Raw genomic sequence first — 25,199 nt, forward strand, 5'->3', positions numbered from 1 at the left:
TCAGAGGAGGAGCCGGAAGAGGCCGGCAGGCCGGAGGGGAGGAGCCGGAAGAGGAAGGGAAGGAGGAGAGGGCGTCCTCAAGGTACTGGCTGGAGAGAAGGGCGGGAGGTGTGGTTCCGGAGTTTGCAAAGTCTTGCCTTATCGGCCGTACAACATCGACCACTCCTTTGTCTCATTGTCTCGGTGCTTCTTCGGAGCCAAAGAGGGCGCTTTGTGGCCCTTGTGTGTCGCAAGCGACTGTATAACCTCAGGGTTTGGGGCTAGTCACCCTGCCCCTGGGGGCTTCAGTTTCTCAATATGTGACCTGAAAAGCTATACTTATTCTCCCCCCAGGACCCTCAAGCTCGTCTCTTTGGAGTGCTGGGGAACTGGGCCCAGACTAGATACCAGGTGGCGATGTTACTTGGAGGGCTTGCCTTTGAGGCCCCACGTAAAGTGTGATGACCTGTGAACCTGCTTGGGCCTGGGTCTTGCTTGCACATCTGTTGTCACTGTCATGGACAACAGGGGTTTAGGCAGGTGTGTCCCAGGCTGGTGTCTCAGTCACCCCTTGTCTCTCCTGCACCCTGTACCTTACCTTATGACCTGTTCTGTGAATACATCAGTGCCTTGTCCTTCCTCCTCGCCTTTGCTTAAAAATTTTTTTTTCCCTCTCTCCACTTGGTAGAATACCTCCTCATCACCTCTTCTTCGAGCAACATTTCTTGCCTCCTTCTCCCTGGTGCTTTGTCCAGAACTTTGACACGTTGCACAGTGTCTGTCTTCCACGAGATCATGTGTTTCCTGAGAGTAGGGATTTGTAGCTTTTACACATTTCCATAGGCCCAGCACCAACCTGATACAGTGCCTGACTCACAGAGAATGTGCCATAGATGCTTATTAAACTGCATATCTTTTGCTATCCCAGAGAATGGTTCACAGTCTGAGTGGTTGGTTATATGACTTGCCCAAGGTCATGAAGCAGGTAAATTGGCAGAGCCCCATCTCTCACGCCTCCATTTCAATCTACACTCCAGCCAGTGGGAATCCTAATTACATAGTTTGCTTAAATCTCTCTTCTATGCATGTGCTGTGTAGTTGCTACTCCCAATGACTGGAAGGCTTTTCCCTCTACTGTCCATCTGAGGAAATGCTGCCAGCTACCAGATTAGGCATCATCTCTGGAGACACACCTGATCCTCTTCGAGTGGGGTTAAATTGCCTCCACTGAGCTTCCACAGCCCCTGTGCATCTATCAGTCAGTCAGGCACTCAGTGCCCGAGATTGTTTCTGTTTACTCCTCCCTCACTATGCTGTCTGCACCTGGTGGTCTGTCTCTCCGTTGCTTACTTCGGAATACAGCTGTGTATGGTTGTGCATATGTGCTCAGTCGAGTCCGACTTATGCGACCCCGTGGACTAGAACCCGCCAGTCATCTCCATCTATGGAATTTTCCCAGCAAGAATACTGGAGTGGGTTGCCCTTACATCCTCTAGGGGATCTTCCTGACCCAGGGATTGAACCTGCCTTTCCTACCTTGGCAGGTGGATTCTTTACCATTGAGCCACTTGGGAATCCCTGGAAGGTAACTCTATGCTCAGCACTGTACCACCAACATGCTGACTTTGGGGCATGGATCATCCATAGGAGGTGCTCAGTGAGTATGTGTTCCATGAACAAAGAACAGGGGCCCAAATCATACCTTTGACTCCAGATCCTATTTTCCCTACCACATTGCATGGGCTAGTTGTGCCCTTCCAAAGTCATTGCCATGTTTTCCTCCAGCTCATTTTGGCCACATCATGCTGTTATTTGTTCTCTGTCCAACTGGCAGGTTCACTGGCTCACTCCTCAGGCAGGCAGGGACACAGCCACAGCTGTTCAGGGACCTTCCTCTGGGATGGGGTGATGACCTCCTTGGAACAGGTCTACATTCCCTGGTCAGCCTTCCACTAAATAGAGTCTCTTGTCTGTTGTGGGCAGGAGACCAGGGGCGGGCATGGGCAGGCGTGGTCTCCTCCGCCTTGTCTGACCTCTTGTTTTTGCCTCTGCCTCCACCTAGGACTGGAGCCAACAGTGATGATCTGTAGCGGGACCCCAGGCCCCCTGCCTCTCCTGAGGTCAGCGTCCGTTGGTACAGCTGTTGCTGTTAATGCCAGATGCCATCTGGCAGGGGCGCTCCCATCCTGACTGTTTTCATTTCTGTTTTTCTGTATCTTCAGTGCTTTATTTTCCAGGGCCTCTTTGTTCAGTCACTAAGTCACAACTCTGCGACACTGTGGACTGCAGCTCACCAGGCTTCCCTCTCCTTCTAATTAACCCAGTTTAGCATTTCCACAGCATTTTCTAGAAGGTCAATTTCCCTGATTAATTCACATCCTGAATTCCAAAGGAGGACCAGTCCTGTTTATCCTCACTCCATAGTCGCTGCACCTCCGTTGACCTCAGGCTTCTCTGCTGAGAAATGAGAAGAAGGATGCCTTCCTCATAGAGGGCTGTGAGGTTGCAAGAAGGGTGGAGCACAGGGCCTGGCACGTTGTTAGTGCCTGATGATGAAGGTGTCTTCTTCCACCTGCAGGGTGAGAACCTGGAGAGGGTTGCGCTCACAGTGGGCTCCAGAGGGGCTTCCCAGCCCTGTGGGGGTCCGCCTGCTCAGCCAGAGCTGACCTGGCCCGGCTCTGGCTCAGTCACGAGGCAGGCTCAGGGCTCAGATGTGAGGGGAGGAGAAGGTAGCTAGGACTGGCAGTCTGAGCTAGAGTAAAGCTTCTGCCCTCTTATGTACTGCAGTGTTTTTCAACCTGTGGTGTGTGAGCCACCTGTAGGTTTGAGAATTCAATTTAGTGGGTTGTGAAAGTCGCTCAGTTGTGTCCGACTCTTCGCGACCCCATGGACTATATGGTCCACGGAATTCTCCAGGCCAGAATACTGGAGTGGGTAGCTGTTCCCTTTGCCAGGGGATCTTCCCAACCCAGGGATAGAACCCAGGGTTCTGTCCCACATTGCAGATGGATTCTTTACCATCGAGCCACCAGGGAAGTGGGTTGTGATCAGCTTTTAAAGAAACAATCATAGGACTTCCCTGGAGGTCCAGTGGTTAAGACTCCTCACTTCCACTGCAGGGGGTGCAGGTTCAGCCCCTGGTCTGGGAACTAAGATCTCATATGCTGTGTGGCACAGCCAAAAAATAATAAAAGAAAATCAGACTTTTTCAGAGTACATTGCATATTTTAAGTATTGTTTTGTGAAATATTTCTTGGTGTTATGTTGACATATCTGTGTGTCCTAGGTTGTGATAAAGAATGTATTTCTTTCTTTGGATCATGGTCAAAGGGTTTGAAAGCTACTGATCTATTAAAGAGTTACCAAACACCTGACACTGTTCTGAACACCCTTCATGTATTAATTCATTTATCCTACAACCCTGTAAGGTTGTTACTGTTACAGCCCTTGTCTTACACATAGAGAAATAAAGGTCACATAAAGGTTAGGTGTCTTGTCCAGAGTCATCCATATAGTAGGAGGAAGCTTAAAGTTACTTCCCCTAGCAAGGATTTAATTTAACCTGAGACATTTAATTTAACCTCTTCCCCACCCACCCCTAGGACCAGCTGGCCAATCTAGGGCACCAGAGGGCAGTGTTGGGCTCAGACCCTTGAAGCTGGTGGTGAGGCAGGTGGGCGGCAGCAGTTTTCAGCCGTGGCTCTAAGGAGAGGCGCCCACACGGTGGCAGTATGGTCTCGCAGCCTCCTCTAGGGCTGGCCACGGTCGCGGGATCACAGCTACCTCAAATCTTCAGGGGACAAGGCTGTGGTACAGGTCCCTCTCAGAAACCATGTGTTTGGGGATTTCATGGCTGGAGGGAGGCACCTTAAAATAAAACACAGAGATGGTGGGTCACAGTCTAAGCTGATAGTTTCTCTTCAGGAGGTGTTGCTCCTGGAGTATCTTTGCTTTTTGCCTTTTGTGTTTATTTTAAAGCACTGTTGCAGAACACTTAGAACTGTGACTTATGTTTTGCAATTCAGGAAGCTGGTTTCATGTGATTCATGTTCTGTCACGTTTCCAACAATTACACAATGTCCCCTCACCCCTTTCTGAATATTAAGACAAGCCTGGAACAGTGACAGAACCCTTAACTCCTAGACTGGCAGGAGCGTCCTCCTGGGATGGTAGGTCTGGAGTGTCATGGCTGATGTGGTGGTGGGGGCTGGTTTATGTTATTACCTCCCTTGCCCACCCCCATGTCCTCAGGAGACACATCCAGGCTGGGCACCAGGGCTCATTCTAGATTCCACTCGCTGTTGAGGTGAGGCCCCTCACATGTTCCTGTCTGGTCAGGTCTGGTGGCTCAGATTCTGTCTGGCAGGGCAAAACCTGCAGCTGTGACATGCTGGGGAAGGGTCGCAGATAAGGACCTTTCTTGGCCAAGTGCTTTGCCTCCTTCACCCTGTGGCGCATTCCTCTTCCCAGTCTTCGAACAGGAGCAGCCGTAGGGTAGAAAAATAAGCCCTAGGCCCCAATTTGAACCACGTCCTTTTCCACCAGCTCTGCCCATGACCCGCTGCCTGACCTTGAGCACGTTGGTCAACCCTTCTGGCATCGTTCCTTATCTGTATGAAGTTCTAACAATGCTTACTCCACAGAAAGGTTAAGAACTTTCATAATAAGGAAATAATGGCCAGCACATCTGTGGTCCTTAACACATGACTTCCAAATGTTCTAGCACTTTTCATATTTCAACTCATTTTATCCTCACAGTAAGCAGAATACTGTTATTAGTTGCCTTTTATAGCAAAATACTGTTACAGTTGCATTTTGTATTTTATAGGAGAGAAACTGAGGTCCTGAAAGGATAAATAACTTACCCTAGATCATGAATCAGGCAAATGGTAGGGCTGGGACTCACCCAGGCAGACTGGCCCCGGGAGGTGTATGCGTAGCCCTTTAGTTCTGCTATGTCTTTCGTATTATCTTTAAATAAAACATAGTGTGTAAATACTCTTTGAAGAGGTAGCCTTTATTGTAAATATTTAGTCTTTTTTTCTTTTGGTAGCATTGTGTAGCTTGTGGGAAATTAGTTCCCCAACCAGGGATCAAACCGGGGCCCCTGGCAATAAAAGCACTGAGTCCTAACCCCTGGATTGCCAGGGAAGACCCCCAGACCTCACATCTTGATAGGAGTTGTATAAGTTTTATTATTATTGTTAATTTTATTTTTTGCTGTGCCACATGGCATGTGGGAACTTAGTTCCCAACTAGGAATTGAACCCCCACCCCCTGCAGTGGAAACTTGGAACCGTAACCACTGGACTGCTAGGGAAGTCCTGTTGTAGAAGTTTTGGCCATCTTTATTCTACCACGGCGTCTCACAGCAGAGGCTTCAGGGTGCCCCTTCTCCTGGTAGACTGACTTATTTTAAACTTAAACATGGCTAGGGTTAAGGGGCTCATCTCATACATTTTTGTAGTTGCTCTATTTCTAACCTACAATGATGGATTGTAACACACTGAACATTTTGATACTACATTGCCATTTTTTTCTGTTGGTGGCACTCTTCTGCACCTAATTAATTTATATGATTTGGAATGATTTGAGAGACTGGTCTGAGATGGAATATTTCAAAGAGATTGAAAAAACAGGTGACAGACTTTTGAAGGATTTTGCAATTGGCACTAAGCTTGGGGCTTTCTCCAGAAGAGCAGGCAAATCAGTCTTCTTCATGTAGACTTGCAGGAGGAGAGAGACAGTCTGTTGGTCCTTTCTTCCCTGCTTAAATACATCTGCTGCATGCCATTTTTTATTTTGGGGTTGATGGATCAGTCATATGATGTACTTGGATTAAATACTTGTGCTAAAGCATCTCATATATCTGCCCATCGACTTACTTTGTAGCAGATTTATGTTCCGTCTGGGATGCCAGACTGAAGTCAGTGCTTTTTTTTAAAGCCCACAGCCTGACAAAAACCTTTCCCCAGTCAGCATTTTTACCATATTTTAAAAATATAAGCATCTGTAGGGAAATGATGCAGGCTCTTGTTGCTTTTCTAGGGAAGAATCCAACGTGGCTTTGGAGGCTGATGTTGTAACTGATCAGAGAACCGAGAATCCTGAGGCTGAAGCCTCATCAGGGCTGATACTCTGGACTCCGGACCTGTCCTCTTCTCTTGAGTCATCCCATCCTACCTGCATCACAGGATGTCTGGTTTGGTGGAGTGGATTCATACTCTTCTTGAGGATACTTTTGTAGAATCAGCATTTCAGTGCTTCTCTTCCTTCCTATGGGCACACTTTCCTAGGTTTGGTAACTGTTTGGTCTCTTGACTTCTTATAACCCAGTGTCCACATGAAGGAATTGCATAGGGACAGTGATAAGGAGATGATTGCTTTCAGTTCAGTTCAGTCGCTCAGTCGTGTCCGACTCTGATGGCTTTAATGGTTTAATATTTAGAGGATGGCTCAGAGGAGGTGGACTTTTGAAACACCGCATCACTGACTTGCTATGTAATGGGTTTCTGCCTCAGGTTCCTCATCTGTAAAATGGGAAGAGTGATATCTAGTACCTCTTAGGGTTGTGGTGACAATTAATATAGCAAGCTATTTCATGCATGTGTTACTTGTCTATTGCTGTGTAACAAATAACCCCCAAATTCAGCATCTCAAAACAAACATTATCTTGAAGTTTCTGTGGATCAGCAAACAGGAAGCAGCTTCTTGATTCTGGCTGGGTGGTTCTGGCTCAGGGTCTCTCACGAGGCTGTGTGTGAGTTGCTGGCCAGAGCTGCAGTCATCCAGAGTTAGGACTGGGATACAGTGCGCTTCCAGGCTCACCCATATGGCTGTGGGCAGAGCTTGGTTCCTTGCCACATGGGCTGCTCCACATTGGATGTCCTTTCAAATTCAACATGACAGGTGGCCTCTCTCGGAGCGAGGAACTCCTAGAGACAGAAAGCACAGTTTCTTGGTAGATAAATGCCACAGTCTTTTTTATACCCTAATCTTGAAAATGACATCTTGTCACTTCTGCTGTATTTTATTTGCTAGAAATGAATCACTAAGTCCAACCCACACCCAACAGGAGGGGGTTAAGCTCCACCTCTTTGGGGGAGAAGTATCCAATAATTTGTGGACATACCTTTAAAGTCACCACCACCAGTTCTGGGCATATACTGAATGCTCAATGAATGATTAGGTGTTATGATGAGCTTAGCAGACAAATTCATTTCTTGGTGAGTTGATTTCCAGGAAGGCTTTAGGGACACCCCACTTTTATCATGTAAAAGGAATTTGGGGCTCATATTAACCCTGCGATTACATTCATTTTCTTGTCACTTGGGAGGGAAGATTCTTCCAGAGACTGGTGTTGTCCAGCTGGGTCTGTCAGTCCAAAGAGTCTAGGAGAGGAGCACACAACACTTAAAGTTCCCTTCTCTAGACCGAGCACGTTTTCTCCCCCGACACCCGATGCAGTGTCTTCTCAACTGGGGCCAACAGATGACACCAGTGGCACCACCTGGACCCGGGGGGCAGAGCCCACGCCCTGCCAAGGGCTCCCAGCCTCTCCTGCCCCCAGCAACTTTACAGTCCAAAAACAGAGATGATTTTTAAAAATAAATGAATTTATTTCACCATGGAGTATAAATCCCAATTTGGGCAAAAGAGGAAAAAAAAAAAAAAAAAGGCTCTGCAAACCTAAAACCTCCTCAGTTTCCCTTGTATATGCTTTTCTATTTTTATATAGTTACAAGCAGTTGGAACACTTTCATATCCTGATTCTTTTAACTTGGTCACACATATACTTGTATCAATATTATGTAGTCTTTTACCACTTTTTAGAGTTTTTGAGGGCTGTTTAATATTCATGGGTTGAATGTACCATAGTTTACATAACTATTCTCCATTTTTCTCATTTCATTCTGTTCTTAATATAAAAGATAATTTGCTTATTATTTATTTTTATGTATGTTGTTTTCTGCCATAATTATTTTTGTCCATGTGTTTTGCCTTTTAATATTTATCATTTTCTTTAAAATAGGCATATTAGTCAGGCAGGATGGTTGTACCTAGAAATGTTAAACCTTTTTCCCTGGGGAATTACTCTGTTGCTTCTAAACTTGGAAAGTCCTTTCTTTTATTATAGTACCTCCTCTTCACCTCTAGTTTCTATATGGCTTTGAAAAATTATTCTGAAATTAATGTTGAAGTATAATATGAAATAGGGGTCTAAATGAGATTGATTTTCTTCCCCAAGTTAGTAACCCATTGGTCCAGCATCATTTTTATTTACTTATGTAATTTTGGCCATGCCCAGGGCATGCGGGATCTTAGTTCCCTGAGCAGGGACTGAACCTGTATCCCCCTGCATTGGGAACTTAGTCTTAAGCACCGGACCCTCAGGAAAGTTCCAGTCCAGCATCATTTATTGCACACTCCTGCACAATCTTTTCCACTGGTTTGTGATTCCCTTTAAAAAACACCTCCATCTTAGAACAGGCTCTACTTCTGGCCTATTGATTTTCACTGATCTGTCTTGCATGTGTAACTTTATAATGTTTTCAAAAAGAATGAATAGATGAAGTCATGCCTTAGCCAGGAGAGGGACTTGATCTGGCTGGAAATGACAAGATCTGCTAGAGGGCTGTCTAAACTTGACAAGGAAAGAAACTGAGGCAATGAAGGACACATGAGTCCATACAACACAATAGGAAGATAGCAGACAGCAAAGATGGCATGCCTAAGGCAACGGGCACTCAGGGGCCAGGATTTACAAAGAAGGCCCCGGGGGCTGGGGAGGGTGGGTTGCTAGAAGCAAGCGAGATGTAGACAGGACTCCAGCCAATGCAGCAACGATCTTCACAGGAAAAAGTAGTTCTCTGAAGCCAACTAATTAATTTACAGGAAAAACACCAGGGAATGTGTGTCTCATTGGCTGAGTAAGAGCTGAACCATGTCTTATTAAACACAAATAAGGCTGGTGATATTTTTATGGAATTAAGAACATGGCACATGACGGGAAGAGCAGCAGATGTCACATACTTAGGCGTCAGTCAGCTATTCGTTACAGTACCTCGAACCAGGGGCTCAGCCAGCCTTTAGTAACTGGGTAGGTGAGATTTGTGTAACAGGATTTGATAATATGGGTACAGTCCTAATTAAATAATTTATTTTCATACTAGTCTTAACCACTGGACCACTAGGGATATCCCAAAATATTTATTTAAAAAAAAAGTTTAGGAAAAGGAACGGTGGACTAATGGGACCCAATTTTGGTTTACCTGTAAACAGTATGAAATACAGCAAATTCAACACCCTGGGATTAGGGAGAGACCCTTCACTGAGAAGTTTCAGCTCTCTGCAAACTATGCCAAGTCTTGCCATGGGGTAAACATCTCCTCCTTGACAGGCTCAGGCTTTCGGAGTCTCACTGTCGTGACTGCAGATACCTGGAGCACAGAGAGCAGTGCCGGGGGTAAGGGATTTTGGACCTGGCCGTCATGAAGAAGCTGTTCCAAGTAAAGGGCAGCGGATCCGGAAAGCTTGTGTCCCTGCCATTCTAAGTGGACACATGAAGGACTTAGTGGTAAGAACCAGTGAGAAAGCTATCACCTGTGATCCCGGGCTTTTGAGGAAACCACCATGATTATTTTCTGTACAAATGCTTTCCCATGGCTTACTCATCAATGGGACTCAAATACCTGATGAGATAGTAAGAAGGGGCAGATTCCTGGTGAGGAGGGACAATAAAAAAGCCGGAACAGCTCAGGGAACCAGAAACTACATTCATCATCATCTTACAAACTCATTTATAAATGATTTCTTACAAACTCATTTATAAATGATTTCTTGCCCATGCTGAGCTGGGCTCTGTACCGAACAGTGGGGTGAATCACCTCCGAGAGAATCCCCACTGATAGCCAGCATGGCGACCATTTCACAAAACCTGATCTGGCAGGGCAGAGGCGAGGAGGAATGCCAGAGGGCAGGGGAGTGGGATGAGAGAGAGGAGAACACAGAGGGAAGGCAAGTCAGGGAGGGCGGGCCTGGAGAGAGACCAGCTTGGCAGAGACCCGCCTACATAATATGGCCTGCAGGGAGCTGTCTTCTCTCTGCCCCCACTGGGATTCTGAAAGCAGAGATGGGGCGGGGAGAGGCAGTAAGGTGAAGCAGGGCTGGCCTTAGGGCTTCCCAGACTCCTGGCTGGGACCTCGGAGATCACCTGACCTTTTTCAGCTGGTGTTTTCATCAGGGGGTAATGGGCCCACCTGCCCTACTTGGTGGAGGACCTTAGAGCCTTTGTCTTAAAGTGCCTGCTACAACCCGTATGAAGATGAGGGTGGATTGCACTTGTCAAACGCTCCATGGGTGGGCGGAATCCAGGGGCCTCAGAAGAGGAACACTGGGCACTTGACAGGGACAGAGCTGAGGCCAGCCTGGTGCTTGTGATGGCTGGCTTGCAGACAAGTCTGGCATGGAAGGCGGCTCCCTTCCATCTGACAGAAGATGCTGTCCCTGGACCCCTCTCCCCAGAAATCCCTGAACCAAACAGGAGGGGAGATCACCGTGTGGCCGCCCTTCAGCCTGTCTGTGTCCTCCGTGTGGCTTTGGTGCGGTCACCGCGATGATCTGAGGGGGGTCTTTGGCAATCACGTGGGAGCACGAAACTGCGGGGAAGAGGAAGGCTGACTGTGAGCCTAGGGGGAGCAGCCACCCATCAGAGCTCCTCCTTGTTGCTGTTGAAAGGTGAGACCGGAGGCCCTGGAGCCAGAGAGTGCCCTCCTGGCCCGTGGTCGCCAGGCTGCTGGTCGCTGGCCCCCTGGTGCTGGCCCATGGTGGCAGAGTCCCACAGGAGCCCGCTCTCCATGCCGTGCTGACGGAGGCTCTCAGTTCCCACGAGCCCCTGCGTTCTCAGGTAGCCCTGCTGGCAAAAGGGCGGGAGCTTCTGGTGTGTTAGGGCGAACAGGAAACAGGACTCTGCACAGAAGTAAAAGGAGATGGGCTGAGAGCTGTGGGGACAGGTGCAAGGGGAGGGGCTGCTGACGCCCCCGTGGCCTCACTGCTTCCCTCCAGCCACTAAGCCCGGGGACCGACTTTTCTGGGTATCTCAAGTCTGACCTGGGTAGCTGTAGACCCCATCCCTCCCTGAAGTTCTAAGACTAGGAGCTGCCTTGACATTACGGGAAAAAAAAAAAGCTCCAGAGGAAAGCAAACCAAAGAGATGGCCCAGCTCCCAGAGATGGGGGCCTGCATGCTCCTGTGTGTGGCGCCACTCGTGGGGGCGGGGGGAGCTCACCCACTCAGGAGCAGCCCCTTGGCCTACTCTTCCAGGAGCCACCCGGGGGAGCCGGGATCTACTGAAACCTGGGTGCCTAGAGCCTGTGCTCCGTGACAAGCGAAGCTCCTGCAATGAGAAGGCCACACACAGCAAAGACGACCCAGTACAGCCAAAAATAAATAAAAATTTTTTAAAAATTAAAGCAAAGGATTAAACAGATGTGGGCTCAGGCTTCTGAGGGCTTTAGAGACAGGATGGGAAGATGGCATGTCAGAGAACCATCCTGACCTCCTGTCTCAGTAAACAGGCACATGATAAAGGGTGCTATAAGGCTCACACGAGATCAGGCTGGGAGTGCTATAGGAACAGTATTTCCCACCTTCTCTCTGACTTCCAGTACAGAGGGCCCTTGGCAGAATGGGCCACAACCACCCTCTCTGAGCAGGGAAGACAGCAGATGTGGGAGAGGATGGAGCGGGGCAGTGAGGCAGCCTCTTGACAAGCACCCCCTCCAATGACATACGTCACCCCTTCTGCAGGGATGGGGCAGAGAAGCCCAGCAGATCTGGGGCCAGAACTAGCAGCTGCATATCTGCTAAAGGGATGGAGGGGAAGCCCACTTCTGCCAGCTAGCCCTTTGGGAGAGGAGTCTTGCACGTTCAAGGCAGTGACACTTGGTGGCTTGTACTGTTGAATATATCTAGGAGATAGGAGCCAGGAGGGCTGTGGTGATGGACTGGTGGGAGCCATGACTCAGGGCCGGAATATACCCCCTAAAAGGTACCAGCATCTCTGTACTGAAACCTCAAGAAACAGGTAGGCATTTTGCAGCTGAGGTCTCTAGACCATCAATGCACAATTTCCTACGGAAGCATAGAGTCAGAGCTGATGTCTGTAGGATGCTAGTAGCTAAAGCAAAGCTGCTTTAGCTCTGCTCTCTGAATTACCCCTGCTGGAGCGTCTACATACATTTAAACTGTTAACTTCAAGTACTGTTTTCAGCCATCTCCCTTGGTACATAGATTTTTTATTTCAAGGTGAGCTGAAGGACTCTTGCTCTCTGACCTGTAGGCCAAGGACTAACCATCTCTAACCTGGTCTGATACGAATAATGCCTGATATGCAACCACTGTTTCAACAGATATTTACTGAATGGAAGAAAGAAGTGGCTATCCTAGTAATTCAGAGAGTTTAAAAAAAAAGTTAAAAAATTCTGGCTTGTTTCGGTCAGTTCTGCCTCTGAATCATGAGACTTCTCTTCCCAAGTCCCTCTTTGGGTTCAACTATCAGAGCTGTCTTCCAATTCACCAATTTTCCTTTCATCTATGTCTAATGTGCTATTAACCTTGACACTGTTTCTAATTACAAATTGATACTTTTATTTCCAGAAGTTCTACTTGGACCTTTCTCAAAATTGCATTCAATATCCTTTCATTCTGTTTTTAGTAATCCCTTCTTTATTTATTCACAGAATCTATACATACTTTACATCTTCTCTCTGACCACTCCAATTCATACAGTCCCTGTAGGTTTGATCCAACAGTGTTGTTTCTGTTGACACTCCCGCATGGTCATTTGAGTTCTTATGTGTTAGTGATTTCTGCTTGGGAGTTCATGTTCCAGAGAACTTTATCTGTGGGAATTCTTTGAGGTCTGGCTTTAAAGTCTGTTTCCTCACAGAAGACTTGCACTGATGCCTGTGATTTCTGCACCAAGATGACAGTGTGAACTTTGGCCCCAAACTCATATGAATGAGGTCTAGTGGATGGAAATTCTCAAAGGAGGTTTTCCCCCCTGCACTCTACACAGAGCAAGAAATCCTGCATCTCCTCTGTCTCTCCTGGGAGTGCTTTCTGGCTCCGAGCTTACCCATTGAGACCCTGGCTTTATTTGAGGTTTTCTGTACAGACCTCTTAGGGCTTCCCAGGTGGTAACAGTGGTAAAGAACCCGCCTGCCAATGTAGGAGACCCAGGAGACGCAGGTTTGATACCCGGGTTGGGAAGATTCCCCTGGAGAAGGAAATGGCAGCTCACTCCAGTACTGCCTGGAAAATCCCATGGACAGAGGAGCCTGGTGGGCTATAGTTCATGGGGTCATAGAAGAATCAGACACAAGTGAGCAACTAAGTAGGCACATACAGACCTCCTACCCTGCTCCAGCCTCGCCTTTCCATCCCCAAGTGCTGGTCAGTTATGCAGGCTCTAGACCCCTGATGACCAGCAGATATCACCTTCTCCGGTGTGTGTGTATGTTTTTCTTAGTGTCTGGCTTCTGGGGGGTTCCCTTATTTTCCTGTAAGTTCTTTAAAGACGTTTTACTCAGTGTCTGCATGCATGCATGCTAAGTCACTTGAGCCGTGTCCAACTCTTTGCCACCCCATGGATTACAACCCGCCAGGCTCCTCTGTCCATGGAATTTTCCAGGCAAGAATATGGGAGTGGGTTGCCATGTCTTCCTCCAGGAGCTCTTCCAGACCCAGGGATTGAACCCGCGTCTCTTATGTCTCCTGCGTGGGCAGGTGGGCTCTTTACCACTAGTGCCACCTGGGAAGCGCTAGCGTCTGCAGGTGTGCTGTACTGGGAGGGGTCATAGGAGACAGATGTCTCAGGTGTGGGTCTCCAGACGTGCGTCCTGAAGTTCCACAGGGCACCGATCTACCTGGTCGTCTTCACCCTCCAGCTCAGCCCTTCTGTCCTTCTGGGAACCTAACTTACCTGCATAGAAGCTTCGCAGGTCAGTATCCAAACAGTTCTCCAGGAAGCGCCTCAGGGGCAGGATGTGCCCCACCGGGGCCGTCCAGTCTGTCAGGAAATCTTCCACGACGTGGTGGAGGGCTGAGGGCCGCGGTAGCGGCCAGCCTGCCGGGCGGAACCTCACCTCCTGCTCTGTGGGGAGGAGAGGGCACCACTTCAGAGCGGGTGTGTGGCTTCCTCCCCAGAGCTGCAACCCGGGTGCCGCCCCCCCATCCTCTTTTGCTCGACCTTCCTGACACCCCTCTGGTCAGCCAGGTCAGCTGTCCTTCCCAATGTCTGAAAGGCTGATGGGAAGGAGAGGGACTAGGCCAGACTCCTTTGATGTCAGGGGGAGGAACTAAGACCAGTCACTTGAACTTGGTTTGCTTCTAAGACTTCCACAGACTGAGGTCTGTTGCAGCTGCTTTGAAACTGGTCTTTCTGTGAGCAGACTCTGGGTCCTGCCTCCAAGGGGTCTTAGGGCCCCTCTAGTCCAGTTTCTTATCTGGTGCGGTGCCCTTCTGTGTGTCCCCATCACAGGGTAGCAAGCCATGACCGACCATTCCTGTACCAGGAAACCGTGAGGGGCTGTCCCAGCCTCGGCAGCTTTCAGGATGAGCTGCTGCTTACGAGAGTGAACCCGGGTTCCTGTCACTTCTACCCGCTGACACTACTTCTGCCCTTTGGAACAACCCCTAACTTTAGATCATCCTCTTCCAGGTGATGTCCCTTCAAGTTCAGAGGCAGGATTTATGTTCCCCAGGTAGGCCATCTGTCAGTAACTACTCTGTACAGGGCACCGTGCTGGCATTCTGTGTTATCTCATCCATTCTCCTCTTACATGGAGGGTATCACTGCCACCGCATTTCACACACGAGCAAGCTGAGGCTCACAGGGGTTAAGTAATGGTGCAAGGTCACACAGCGAGGGAAGGACAGCCCTGGGAGCATGGCCCAGCTCTCCTGCCCCCTTCCTGTGCTAATCCGCTCCTGTCCCTTTGCTGTTCCTCCTGGAGTCAGTCTCCAGACCACCTTCCATCCCCCATCTCACTCCAAGGTCAGCCTTCTCTGGACACAGTGACAACACTTGTCCCTCTTACTACTGGAGGTGATCACGGCACTCCACGTGTGGCCTGCTGTGGGTCAGAATCTGGGGACGGCATTTATCATTCATAGACCACTTGCTCCACTGAGACTCTGGGCAGGGCCCCCGGTGTTCCCCCTTTCATCAGCTGAGGGTACCGTGTGAAGGCGCAGTGGTGCTGGGGTCTGAGGAGGGCCCCGGCTCACCGGTGGGGAGGTGCCTGTAGTAGTAGATGACAGGATGGAGGAAGTTGGACAGCCAGGCATCTTCCATGTGCCCCACAGAGCGGTCAGAAAAGAAGACGTCCTTGTCAGGCCCAGAGTAGTTCCGGCCGTACTCCATGTTGATGACGAAGAGGCCGTGCCTCGCCCTCCTTCCCGTGATCGTCTCCAGCTGCGCCAGCATCTGCATGGGGAACTCCTCCAGATACTCAAAGGTGGTGGCGTTCCTGGGGATGGGGGCAGACGACGGGGGTGAGACCCTGGGTGCTTCGGCAGAGGTGACAGGAGCGTGTGTGCTGTGCACACGCCACCTCTCCTTCCTAGAAGCGGCCATCAAACAGCATACAGACTGATCAGGTCCGAGCATCTCACCTGAATACCGCTAGAGCCTAGACTTACAAGTGTCAGAAAGCCTGGAGGAACCTGAATGGGTGTGTGGGGAAAGGGTGAGCCAGGCTGAGACCAGTGTCAGAGAAGCCCTATGAGGGAGTGAAGGACTCGGCGTGCTCCAAAGACAGGAAGGAGGCCTGTGGAGCCCCAGTGGAGCCGACGGCGATGGGCAGGAGAGGGGCCTGGGGAGGTCAGCGGGGGCAGGTCAAGGAGGGCCATGTGTGCCACGATGGGAAAGTCTCCTGGCCCAGGAATTGGGGTTGAGGGCCTCTAGAGGGTATTGAAAGGGGTGAATTCCAAGTGACTCAAGTTTTAAAAGAATCATTCCGGCCACTGTGTTGAGAGCAGACCATGGGGTCCAAGGCGAGAGGCTGTTGTATCAGTGCAGGAGGGGGATGCTCTCAGTGTCCAGACCAAGGTGGCAGTGGTGGGGCTACTGAGAGGCAGGCAGGTTCTAAACACAGTTTGAAGGTAGAGTGGGCAGGATCTACGAATGGTGTGAGTGTGGGGAATGGGTGTGAGAGAGACAGGAGTCAAGGGTGTTGAGGGAGGTTCTGCTCCAAGCACCTCTGAGTTCCCTGCATGTCCCTCAACCTGGTGTGCTGCTACACCCACTGGCTCTGGACAAGGCTGTTCCTTCTGTGGCTTCTCACCTGCCACCTGTCCTTTCAGACCACACACTCCCCCGCCCCCACCCCCAGCTGTACTCCCTTCCCTGCTCCCGATGGTTTCCTTCTAAGGGAGTGACCTCTGTGATCTGCTGCTTATCGCTTCTTTGATAAGGAGCTGGCTGGCCCAGGGAGCTCTTAAATCCCCACAGGTGGTCATCTGTCATCGCTGCAGGCCACTGCTTACGTGTTTAGTGCCAGATGCTTTCCACCAGTTACCTTTACTCCTTCCTACAGCCCTGCAAGGTCAATGTTATTAGCTCTACTTTGCAGATGAAAGAAAGGCTCAGAGAGGCTAACTAACTTGCCCCAGATCATACTGGTAGAAAGTGGCAAAGCTGTCGTCATACCTATGTCTGTCAATCTGTCTGTCAGTAGAGCCCGTGGTGTTGATTTTCCCCAGAAGAGCCCAGTCCCCTCCCTCTCTGCCACCCCAGTCCCCAGCCTTCTCCATCTTAGGAAGGAACCACTGGGCTGTTCCACACATGCAACAGGAAAAGAAGAGCAAGACGGAGTAGGGGGGTAAGCTGGCGGGGATGGGGACGGGAGACGGGAAGGACGACTCACTCCTTCAGCAGGACCACGTCGGCCAGCACACTGAACATCTGGTAGAGCCCAGAGGCCTCGTTGATGCGCCGGATGATGGCACTGGCCAGGTGTGTGATGGGGTGCTCGGTGGAGGGCCAGGCCACGCCATGGTGGCGCTGCTCCAGCAGCCGGTGGACGGCACGCACTGAAACGGCCAGAGGGAGAATGGCAAGCTGCCCTTAAGATGTAACCTTTCACCTCTGGGAGGATGCAAAGTCCCCATCAGCTCTGCACTCAGGACACACTCGTGTGCCTGGCTCTAAGATGCCTTTACAGGAGGGTCGTACAGGTTTTCTGAGAAGGGCTGGAGGGGAAGTGTTTCTGACTTTAGCAGGGTCTGTCAGGTGACTCAGTTCTCCTCTGGTGGGACAGCAACCAGAGAGGACCGCAAAATGAATGGGCGTGGCTAGACTCGGTCCCCAGGCCTGAGACTGCCTGTTTCTGCTTTAGGCCACCTGCATGTATAAGTCCTGCCATTGTCACCGCACATGGGACACGTCCACACCAGACCCAGAGCCTTTCTCTGCAACCTCTCGTCTCCCTATAGCCCCCACGTCTGTCGGAGACTCCCTGATGGAGAACCTCTGATGGCTCCCTCTCCTTCACAGCCAAAACCTAATCTCAGTTCTACTTTGAGATACTTTGTATATTTCTGGAAGGATAGAGAAGAAACAGTTATCTCCAACAACAGGGAACATTTTCTGTGGACCTGGGGCTGCCCTTACACAGCTGTGACACTGGGCCACCCCACACAGCTGCCTGCCTCCTCGAAATGAATCAACACAACACCCAAATCCAATAATGGCAAAGACACAGACAATTCACGTGGCAAGAGACTCGGTCTGCCAACGGTCACAGGAAAGGATGTTCAGCCTCATGAGACAGACAGACAGAAACCTGGTTCTCTGGAGGAAACAAGGTTAGGCTGAGTTTTGTGAAAGGCTGAGGAATGACACGGCTAGGGGAGTGGGGCAGGAGGCCAGACAAAAGGAGCACAGGTGCAAAGACATAAAACCTTGAGAGAAATGGGCACATTCTGAAAAGGAGGTGAGGGCAGGCTGGGCAGGTGAGCTGGTGCTGGCCTGTATGAAGCTCTGGACACCATACCGAGGAACTGGCTGGGGAGCCCCTGGAAGGTTTTTTGTTCAAATAACAAGTGTTTTGGTGGGTATCAGAGTGGCTGGATGGGAAGCCAGAGAGACCAGTGGCAGGAAGACCAGTCAGGAGAGACAAAGAGGCCCCAAGTCAGGCAAGCGAGGCTGGGATGGAGTGATGGGAAAGGGAAGGGCAGGGCTCCCAGCAGGCCCGACCTTCCGCAGCTACCATCTCTCATCTTCTGTGGCTTTCGTGTGCCTTGCTGTTTGCTACTTGCCCTCCTTGGGACCTGTTTCTCAGCTGAATGATGAGCAAGGTTGGGCAGGATGTACCGTGTACAGCTGCACTGCTCCTCCCCCTAGGCGGGTCCTCAGCCAGGAATAGTGACCACAGGTCTCAGTGGCCTGTCCACCCAGAACTGTTTCCCATTTGCCTGAAACTCAGTGGTGAGCTGGGAGCCTTCGAGTCAGACAGGTGTGGATTCAGATACCACCACTGCTTTCCATTGGCTGGGTGAGTTCGGATAAGTGACTTACATTCTCTGTGCCCCCATTTCCTTCTATGAAAAAGGGAACTGAAATAACAAGATCTGTCTTATGGGGCTGTTGGGAGGATTAAGAATGTGAGAGAGGTGGGGCTTCCCAGGTGGGTCAGTGGTAAAGAATCTACCTGCCAATGCAGGAGGCGCGGGTTTGATCCCAGGTCTGGGAAGATCCCACATGCTTCGGAACAGCTAATCATGTGTGCCATAACTATTGAGCCTGTGCTCTAGAGCCCAGGAGCCACAATCTACTAAAGCCCAGGCACCCTAGAGTCCGTGCTCCACAACAAGACAAGCCACCACAATCTACTAAAGCCTAGACACCCTAGAGTCCGTGCTCCACAACAAGACAAGCCACCACAATGAGAAGACACACAGGGCAACTAGAGGAGTAGCCCCTGCTTGCTGCAACTAGAGAAAAGCCCAGGCAGCAACGAAGACCCAGCACAGTCAAAAAAAAAAAAAAAGGGAAAGTGATCTGGAGAAAGATCAGGGGACGGGGGAGGCAAGAGAGAAGGGGCAGGACCTGCCAGGACAGCGGGTACAGGGAGGGTGGAGTGCACGGAAGTGTGAGGAGGGTTTCCTGCTGGGGACACAGCTGGAGAAGAGACTCTTCTTATTCCGTGTGTGTGTGTTTGTGTGTGTGCAGTCTGCAAGTATTTTGGTAAACAGACAGCGAACACTCTCTCCTTGGTTGTCTTCCCTGACAGCACGCACAGGGTATAAAATATATCATCTGGAAATCAGCAAAACATGATTATCTTTCCATGCCAAACCAGAAGGAGAGTGAAATGCAGAAACTAGCATCAAGGCAAGTGAGGCATCAAATTAGATGCAGAAACATCAGGAAGGAGGACGCTTATGGTGTTTTTATGGTCAAATTAACTGGCCTATGTAACACTCATCATGCAATAAAGCACCCATCCAATGGGCTACCCAGAGTGCAGAAAACCGGCACCGTTGGTACCACGAGTTTTAAAAAAAGAGCTGAGATAATCTAGGTGCCATTTTTAATGAAATTTGTTGGTACCCAAAGAGTTTGTGTGTACATAACGCTTCCCAGGTGCACTGCCTCCAGGAATTACCTTATCTAGTCCTTACCATGGCCCCACAGGGAAGAAAGTTCACCTCATTTACCTCTCTGTGTCAGGGGAGGGTCAACAGGCTTAGGGAGCTTAGGGAGCCTCACAGTCTGAGACCACCCAGCCGTTCCCCCAGGTGAGCTGTCCCCAGGCTCAGCATTGCTGCCAATGTACGTACTTCACCCACACAGGGCCGACGCATGGAGCATGCACCCCCAAGTTACACCTTATCTGGGACTTCTCTAGACCAGTGGTCCCCAACATTTTTGGCACTAGGGACTGGTTTCATGGAAGACAACTTTTCTACAGACTGGAGGCGGGGAGGGGGATGGTTTGGGGATGATTCTTATAAGGAGCACACAACCTAGATCCCTTGCACTCACAGTTCACAGTAGGGTTTGTACTCCTATGAGAATCTAATGCTGCCACTGATCCGACAGAAGGCGGAGCTCAGGCAGCACTGTGAGCGATGGAGAGCTCCTATAAACATACATGAAGTTTTGCTCGCTCACCAGCTGCTCACCTCCTGCTGTGCTGTCTGGTTCCTAACAGGCCACAGACTGACACTGGTCCATAGTGCAGGAGTTAGGAACCCCTGCTCTAGACATACCCTCATACCATGAAAACCCACTGCTGTCTGCCTCAGGTGGGAATTTATGACATCAGCAATTTATGAATTGCTGATAAGCAATCCTTTTAAGACTGCTCTAAGGGAATAAGGCATGTGTTTACAAACACTAGGGATGGTTCTGTCTAGGGACAGTGGCCCTCTCTGCCAGACTCACCTGTGTATCGGAATCCATGGATGAAACCCCCAGCAGATTTCCGGTAATCCACTGAGTGGCTGGCAGTCCCCAGGATGAAGAGGCCCCGGCTCCCTTTGGATTCATAGCTGGCTCTGACCAGGGGATATTTCTCGCTGAGTTCACTCCCTGAAGAGAGTCGGAGTGACCTGTGAGTGGAGAGGGCTGTGAATTAAAATCACTGCTGTGTATGAAACACTTTTTACAGGCCTGGCACTGAGCTAATTTAAACCACACCCCAACCCTAGAAGGCAGGCATTATCATGTCCATTGAACAGAGAGAATAACTGACCTTCAGGGTAAAGATGTGGTGGGGCAGGGGCACAGCCAGGACTCAAGCCTGACTGGAGCCTGGGCTCTGGGTCCCTGTGTGACCTGACAGGAAGGTCCATTCAGGCCCTCCAGTGTCTCCTTGTCCGCCCGGGGCCTGAACCAGAGGGCTCTGCTGAGAGATCTAGTTCCTCCCCTCCATTTGGACTCACTTGCTGAAAATGGAGAAGTCAAATTTCCAGCCCAGGCAGCGGATGACCCGGTCATAGGCCACGCGCATGGCAAAGTTGTCATTGTTGTCCTGGGGGAGGGGGATGGCGTCGGAACTCTGGTTGAAGAACTCCTCCACGAAGATCTTCAGAGTGATGTGGAACTTGCCCTTGTGGTCTTTCACAATGGCCAAGTCTGTAAGGTCGGACTCGAGCAACCCGTCCAGGGACTTCAGCTGGTAGGTGTCCAGCAGGCCATTGTTGATGGCCCTGGGGCCCCAAGTGCATGTCAGGAGAGAGAGAGACAAGGGTCTGTGCTAGGTGAGGGAGACTCGGGCAGGGGTGCTGAGTCAGGCGGGGGGCAGGGCGGCTCTAGAGGGGCTGGTAGCATGGTACACACATCTCCCAGCATACCTGAGGTCTCCGACGTAGTGGGTGGCCCAGGAGAGCCGGACCCGGGAGCGGCTCAGCATATGGATAAAGTTGGTGACACTGAAGATGTTCTCTGCTGTCTCAAAGGCCGAGTTCCCCCGGCCTAGGATCAGCACATTCTGACCCTCGAAGTCCTTGGGATCCACAGACACGGACTCATAACCATCCACATATTCAGAACCAGGGAAGTCCACCCGGTTGGGGACCGACAAGCCGGTGGCCACAAGAAGGATGCTGCAAGTGGGGGACATAGGGAGGATGGCTTAGCCTCTCAGCTATGAGACCACTAAGTAAAAATATCCCTCTTTGGACCTGCTGCCCAGCTGCCGGCCCCACCCAGCCTGCTAGCTCCTAAAGGAAAGCAGGTCATTCGTTCCTTTACCTACTTCCTGACCTGTCCCAGTGTATCTGACACTTTACCTCAGCCCCCTCACTGAATGATCCATTGGGTATAGTTTGTTTTCACCTTTCTGGGATTATACCAAATGTGAGAATCAGTTTTACTTTCTGACTCTAGAGAGGGTGACACCATGAGAAACTGAATAATTCACTTAGTTTTGAACACAGCAGCCAAACCAAGTCCCACCTCCATCGTGAAAATGAAACTAGACACTCTGCTTTCCCCGTTCTTACTTCCCTGGCAGATGCAAAACCTGCTGAGCAGTGACTCTGTATGAGTCCCTGTACTGAGTACTTTCTGACTCATCTCACAGCTCAGAGCAGGTCTGCGTCGGTGTTATTTGGCCTGTGTTAAAGGTGAAGGCTGCTGGCTCCAAGTGGGCCCATGGACTCCATAGCTCCTCAGATAGCAGAGCTAGAACCTGACCACAGCCCAGCCTAATTTCAGAGTCCTGCTCTTTCTGCTGATGGGGATTACAGTCTTGTGGTGGGCAAGCCAGGAGCTGGACCCTGCTGGCCTGCAGAGGAAAGAGTAGATAACAAGATCGTTTCAAAAACAGGAACAGGTGGTCTGGAGAAAGGGCCTGGGCAGTCTCTATCCCCTCCTTGTTTTCTGAGCTGTCCACTGGCTTACATCTGACTCCCCTATACTGTAGCACTTCTAAGTCCTAAGATGCAAGGGTCCAAACTGACCCCGCTCCCTAGGCTATAACAAGCAAGGAATAAGGCTGTGCCTCAGGCAAAAGGCTTGAGAAGATGAACTGTGATAGGGCACTTGCCTGGGGCCAGGTGCTAGGCTGACAACCAGGAAGGAGGAGTCAGTCTGGTGGGGCGTTAAGAACACAGGCTTCAGAGTCAGAAAGACAAGTGCAGTCAAGGGGCAGCTGCTACTTATTAGCTGTGTGACAGAACACCAGTTACTTCTCTGAGCCTCAGTTTGTCATTCATAAAATGGGTATCAGTGAACCTCCTTCATTGGGTCCTTGTGAGGATTAAACAAGCACGGTAGAATGTGTAACTCTGAGTTGGAGTTGTCTACACAATATTAAGCTTTCTCCCAAGCCACAGCAAGCTAAAGCTGAATGCTGGCAGCACTGCCTGTTGTGCCTGGCTCTCATTCAGTTCTGTAGTCCTACTGAACCCAGCTAACACTTACTGGACAGTTGCCAGCATTTCTCGGAATGAATTTTGGGGAACACAAGTTCTAGGAGATGCGCTACAAAAAGGGTTTTGTAGGTGCATAAGCTCAGATAATGCTGAATATGTTACCCAATGTTGGAGCCCTTCAGTGAATGTGAAAATATTTAAGACTGAAAAATCCTGGAGGAAAGAAATGGTCAGAATTTTCAAATATCTTTGGGTACACACATTTCTAGGAAACACCTGGGAAATGATGGATGAACTGAACCTCTGTGTACTGGATTTCAGCGGGAACAAAGACAGGGAGGGGGCTTCCTGGTTGGCTCAGTCCATAAAGAATGTGCCTGCAATGCAGACGACGCAGGTTTGATCCCTGGGTTGGGAATATCCCCTGGAGAAGGAAATGGCAACCCAGTCCAGTATTCTTGCCTGGAGAATCCCATGGACAGAGGAGCCTGGTGGGCTACAGTCCATGGGTTCCCAAGAGTTGGACATGACTTAGCAACTAAATCATTGCCAAAGATGGGCTGAAATGCCCTTTTCTTCCCATTTCTCCCACGCCTATGGGCCAACTAATGGGTTTTCTTTCTCCCAGAAAGGCCCCAGCTTCAGCAGGTGAGCTCTGCAGCCAGATTCCTTACCTGCACTGGTATGCCTGGCCCCGGTGGTCGGTCAGGATGAAGTAATGGCCATTCCAGGCCCCGCGATCCTTGTTCACAGTGACGTGGGCAATGGTTGTGTTATACAGTACGTGAAGCCCCAGCCGCTCTGCAAAGTCGCTCAGGTAGCGCACCATGTCGCTGGCGTCGGGATAGTAAGCGTCTGAGTAGTGTCTGAAGAGCAGCCGGGGGTCGTGGCTGAGCAGAGAGTTCCAGTCGTGACGCAGGTTGAACTCGGCATTGGTCTTGCCGGTGTACCGCTTGTTGATGCTGATGAGCTTGCGGTGCCGGGGGTAGCGCGTGAAGAAACTGCCAGGCACCGGGGCGCGTTCGAACACCATGTAGTCTCTGCCTGCCCTTTGCAGGAAGTAGGCCATCTGCAGGCCCGCGGGCCCGGCGCCCAGGACGCAGTAGTCCCGATGCACGGGCGCCCAGGCCTGGGCAGGGTGCAGGTAGATAGCCAGGTGCAGGGCGATGGTCAGGAGCAGCCCCGGGGCGCCCCACGGCGGGGCGGCGGCGGAGAGGCCCATCCTACGGCAGACCAGAGGGGTGAGGCCTCGGACAACGCTAGGGCCCTCGAGGCCGGGGGACGGGAGCCAGGAACTGGGGGCCTAGAGAGAGGCAAGGGCTTGCCCGAGCGCTCACTGCGATTTAGGGCGCAGCCAGAACCCAAAGACCTCTGACTTCAACTGCCCCGACTGCATCGTTTCTAGCTCGGATCTGGGCTCCCTCCAGGAGTCCCGAATCCCTCCATCTTCCTCAGGACCTTACTTCCCAGGGGCGCCGGACTCATAACTGCCATGGTAATAAAAGGGTGGGTATCTTCCCCAATTTCCCCTAATTTCTGGGGTGCCCAACACCCTCCCAGGGCCTCCCGAGGCCAGACCCTTGAGAGTCACGTCTTTTTGGCCTCGCCCCCGCGCTCCCGGCTCCAGCCTGGAGGAGGATTGGGCTGCACGGTCCTGTCCCCCGCCCGCGCCCGGCGCCCCGGCCTCTTCGGTCACGTGACAGGGATGCCCCGGCACACCTGCCGCGGAGCCGCGCGAGGCCAGGCTCCTGCAGACGCGCGGCATCCGGGAGCCGCTCCCCACGCGTGCGCTGTGCCCACGCCCGCAGCTCCCGCTTCCCCGCCCGCCGGCCCACCGCGCGCACAGAGCTCGAACCTCCCAGCCGCTCCGGAGACAGCCCGCAGCCGAGTCAGGCCGCAATCGGCCGGCCCGCGCCTCCGCGGCGGCCCCGCCTCTCCCGCCCGGCCAATGGCAGGGGGCAGGGTCACGTGGCGAGGCGCGACACGCCGGGCGGGGCTGCCCAGAGCTGGGCGCCGGGATGCCCGCGAGCGAAGCGCACGTGCTGTGCCGCCGGCCCACACCCGCAGGGAGGGTGGTGGTAGGGTTGAAGATCGAATCTGGCAAGGGCGCGGAGCTCTTTAAAACTGTCTTTACCCTTGTAAGGGAGGCACGGGAGCAGATGACTTTGGGAGATAAGCCCCTGTGACACTTCATTAATGTGGGCAAGGACTAGTTGGTTACCCAGTACTTTGAAACTGGAAACCAAGTTGGTGAAACCAGGACCAGTAAAGCAACTAAGGAGTTTTCGCTACAATGATTCAGTCTATCCTTCACTAAGTAACAAACAGTA

At 51.1% G+C, this 25,199-nt stretch overlaps 1 protein-coding gene and 1 long non-coding RNA gene across 2 annotated transcripts; one reads left to right on the forward strand and one right to left on the reverse strand.

Annotated features, from left to right (window-relative positions):
- Positions 1 to 11: 11 nt before the first annotated feature.
- LOC128047838 (uncharacterized) lies at positions 12 to 11,411 on the forward strand. The gene is made up of 4 exons (XR_008199361.1): positions 12 to 82; positions 9,380 to 9,556; positions 10,717 to 10,885; positions 11,302 to 11,411. It is a non-coding gene; the product is annotated as an uncharacterized LOC128047838 (long non-coding RNA).
- On the reverse strand, positions 9,942 to 24,745 carry FOXRED2 (FAD dependent oxidoreductase domain containing 2). Its single transcript, XM_052640219.1, has 9 exons — positions 24,725 to 24,745; positions 23,544 to 24,092; positions 21,346 to 21,597; positions 20,935 to 21,201; positions 20,435 to 20,601; positions 16,911 to 17,076; positions 15,271 to 15,512; positions 13,964 to 14,134; positions 9,942 to 10,947 (listed from the first exon to the last, which is right to left on the reverse strand). Exons 2-9 carry the CDS (start codon positions 24,089 to 24,091, stop codon positions 10,688 to 10,690), a joined length of 2,073 nt encoding a protein of 690 aa, XP_052496179.1. The 5' UTR covers position 24,092; positions 24,725 to 24,745; the 3' UTR covers positions 9,942 to 10,687.
- Positions 24,746 to 25,199: the final 454 nt, after the last annotated feature.

This window comes from Budorcas taxicolor, chromosome 5 (assembly GCF_023091745.1).
Source record: "Budorcas taxicolor isolate Tak-1 chromosome 5, Takin1.1, whole genome shotgun sequence".
NCBI classification, from domain to species: domain Eukaryota; kingdom Metazoa; phylum Chordata; class Mammalia; order Artiodactyla; family Bovidae; genus Budorcas; species Budorcas taxicolor.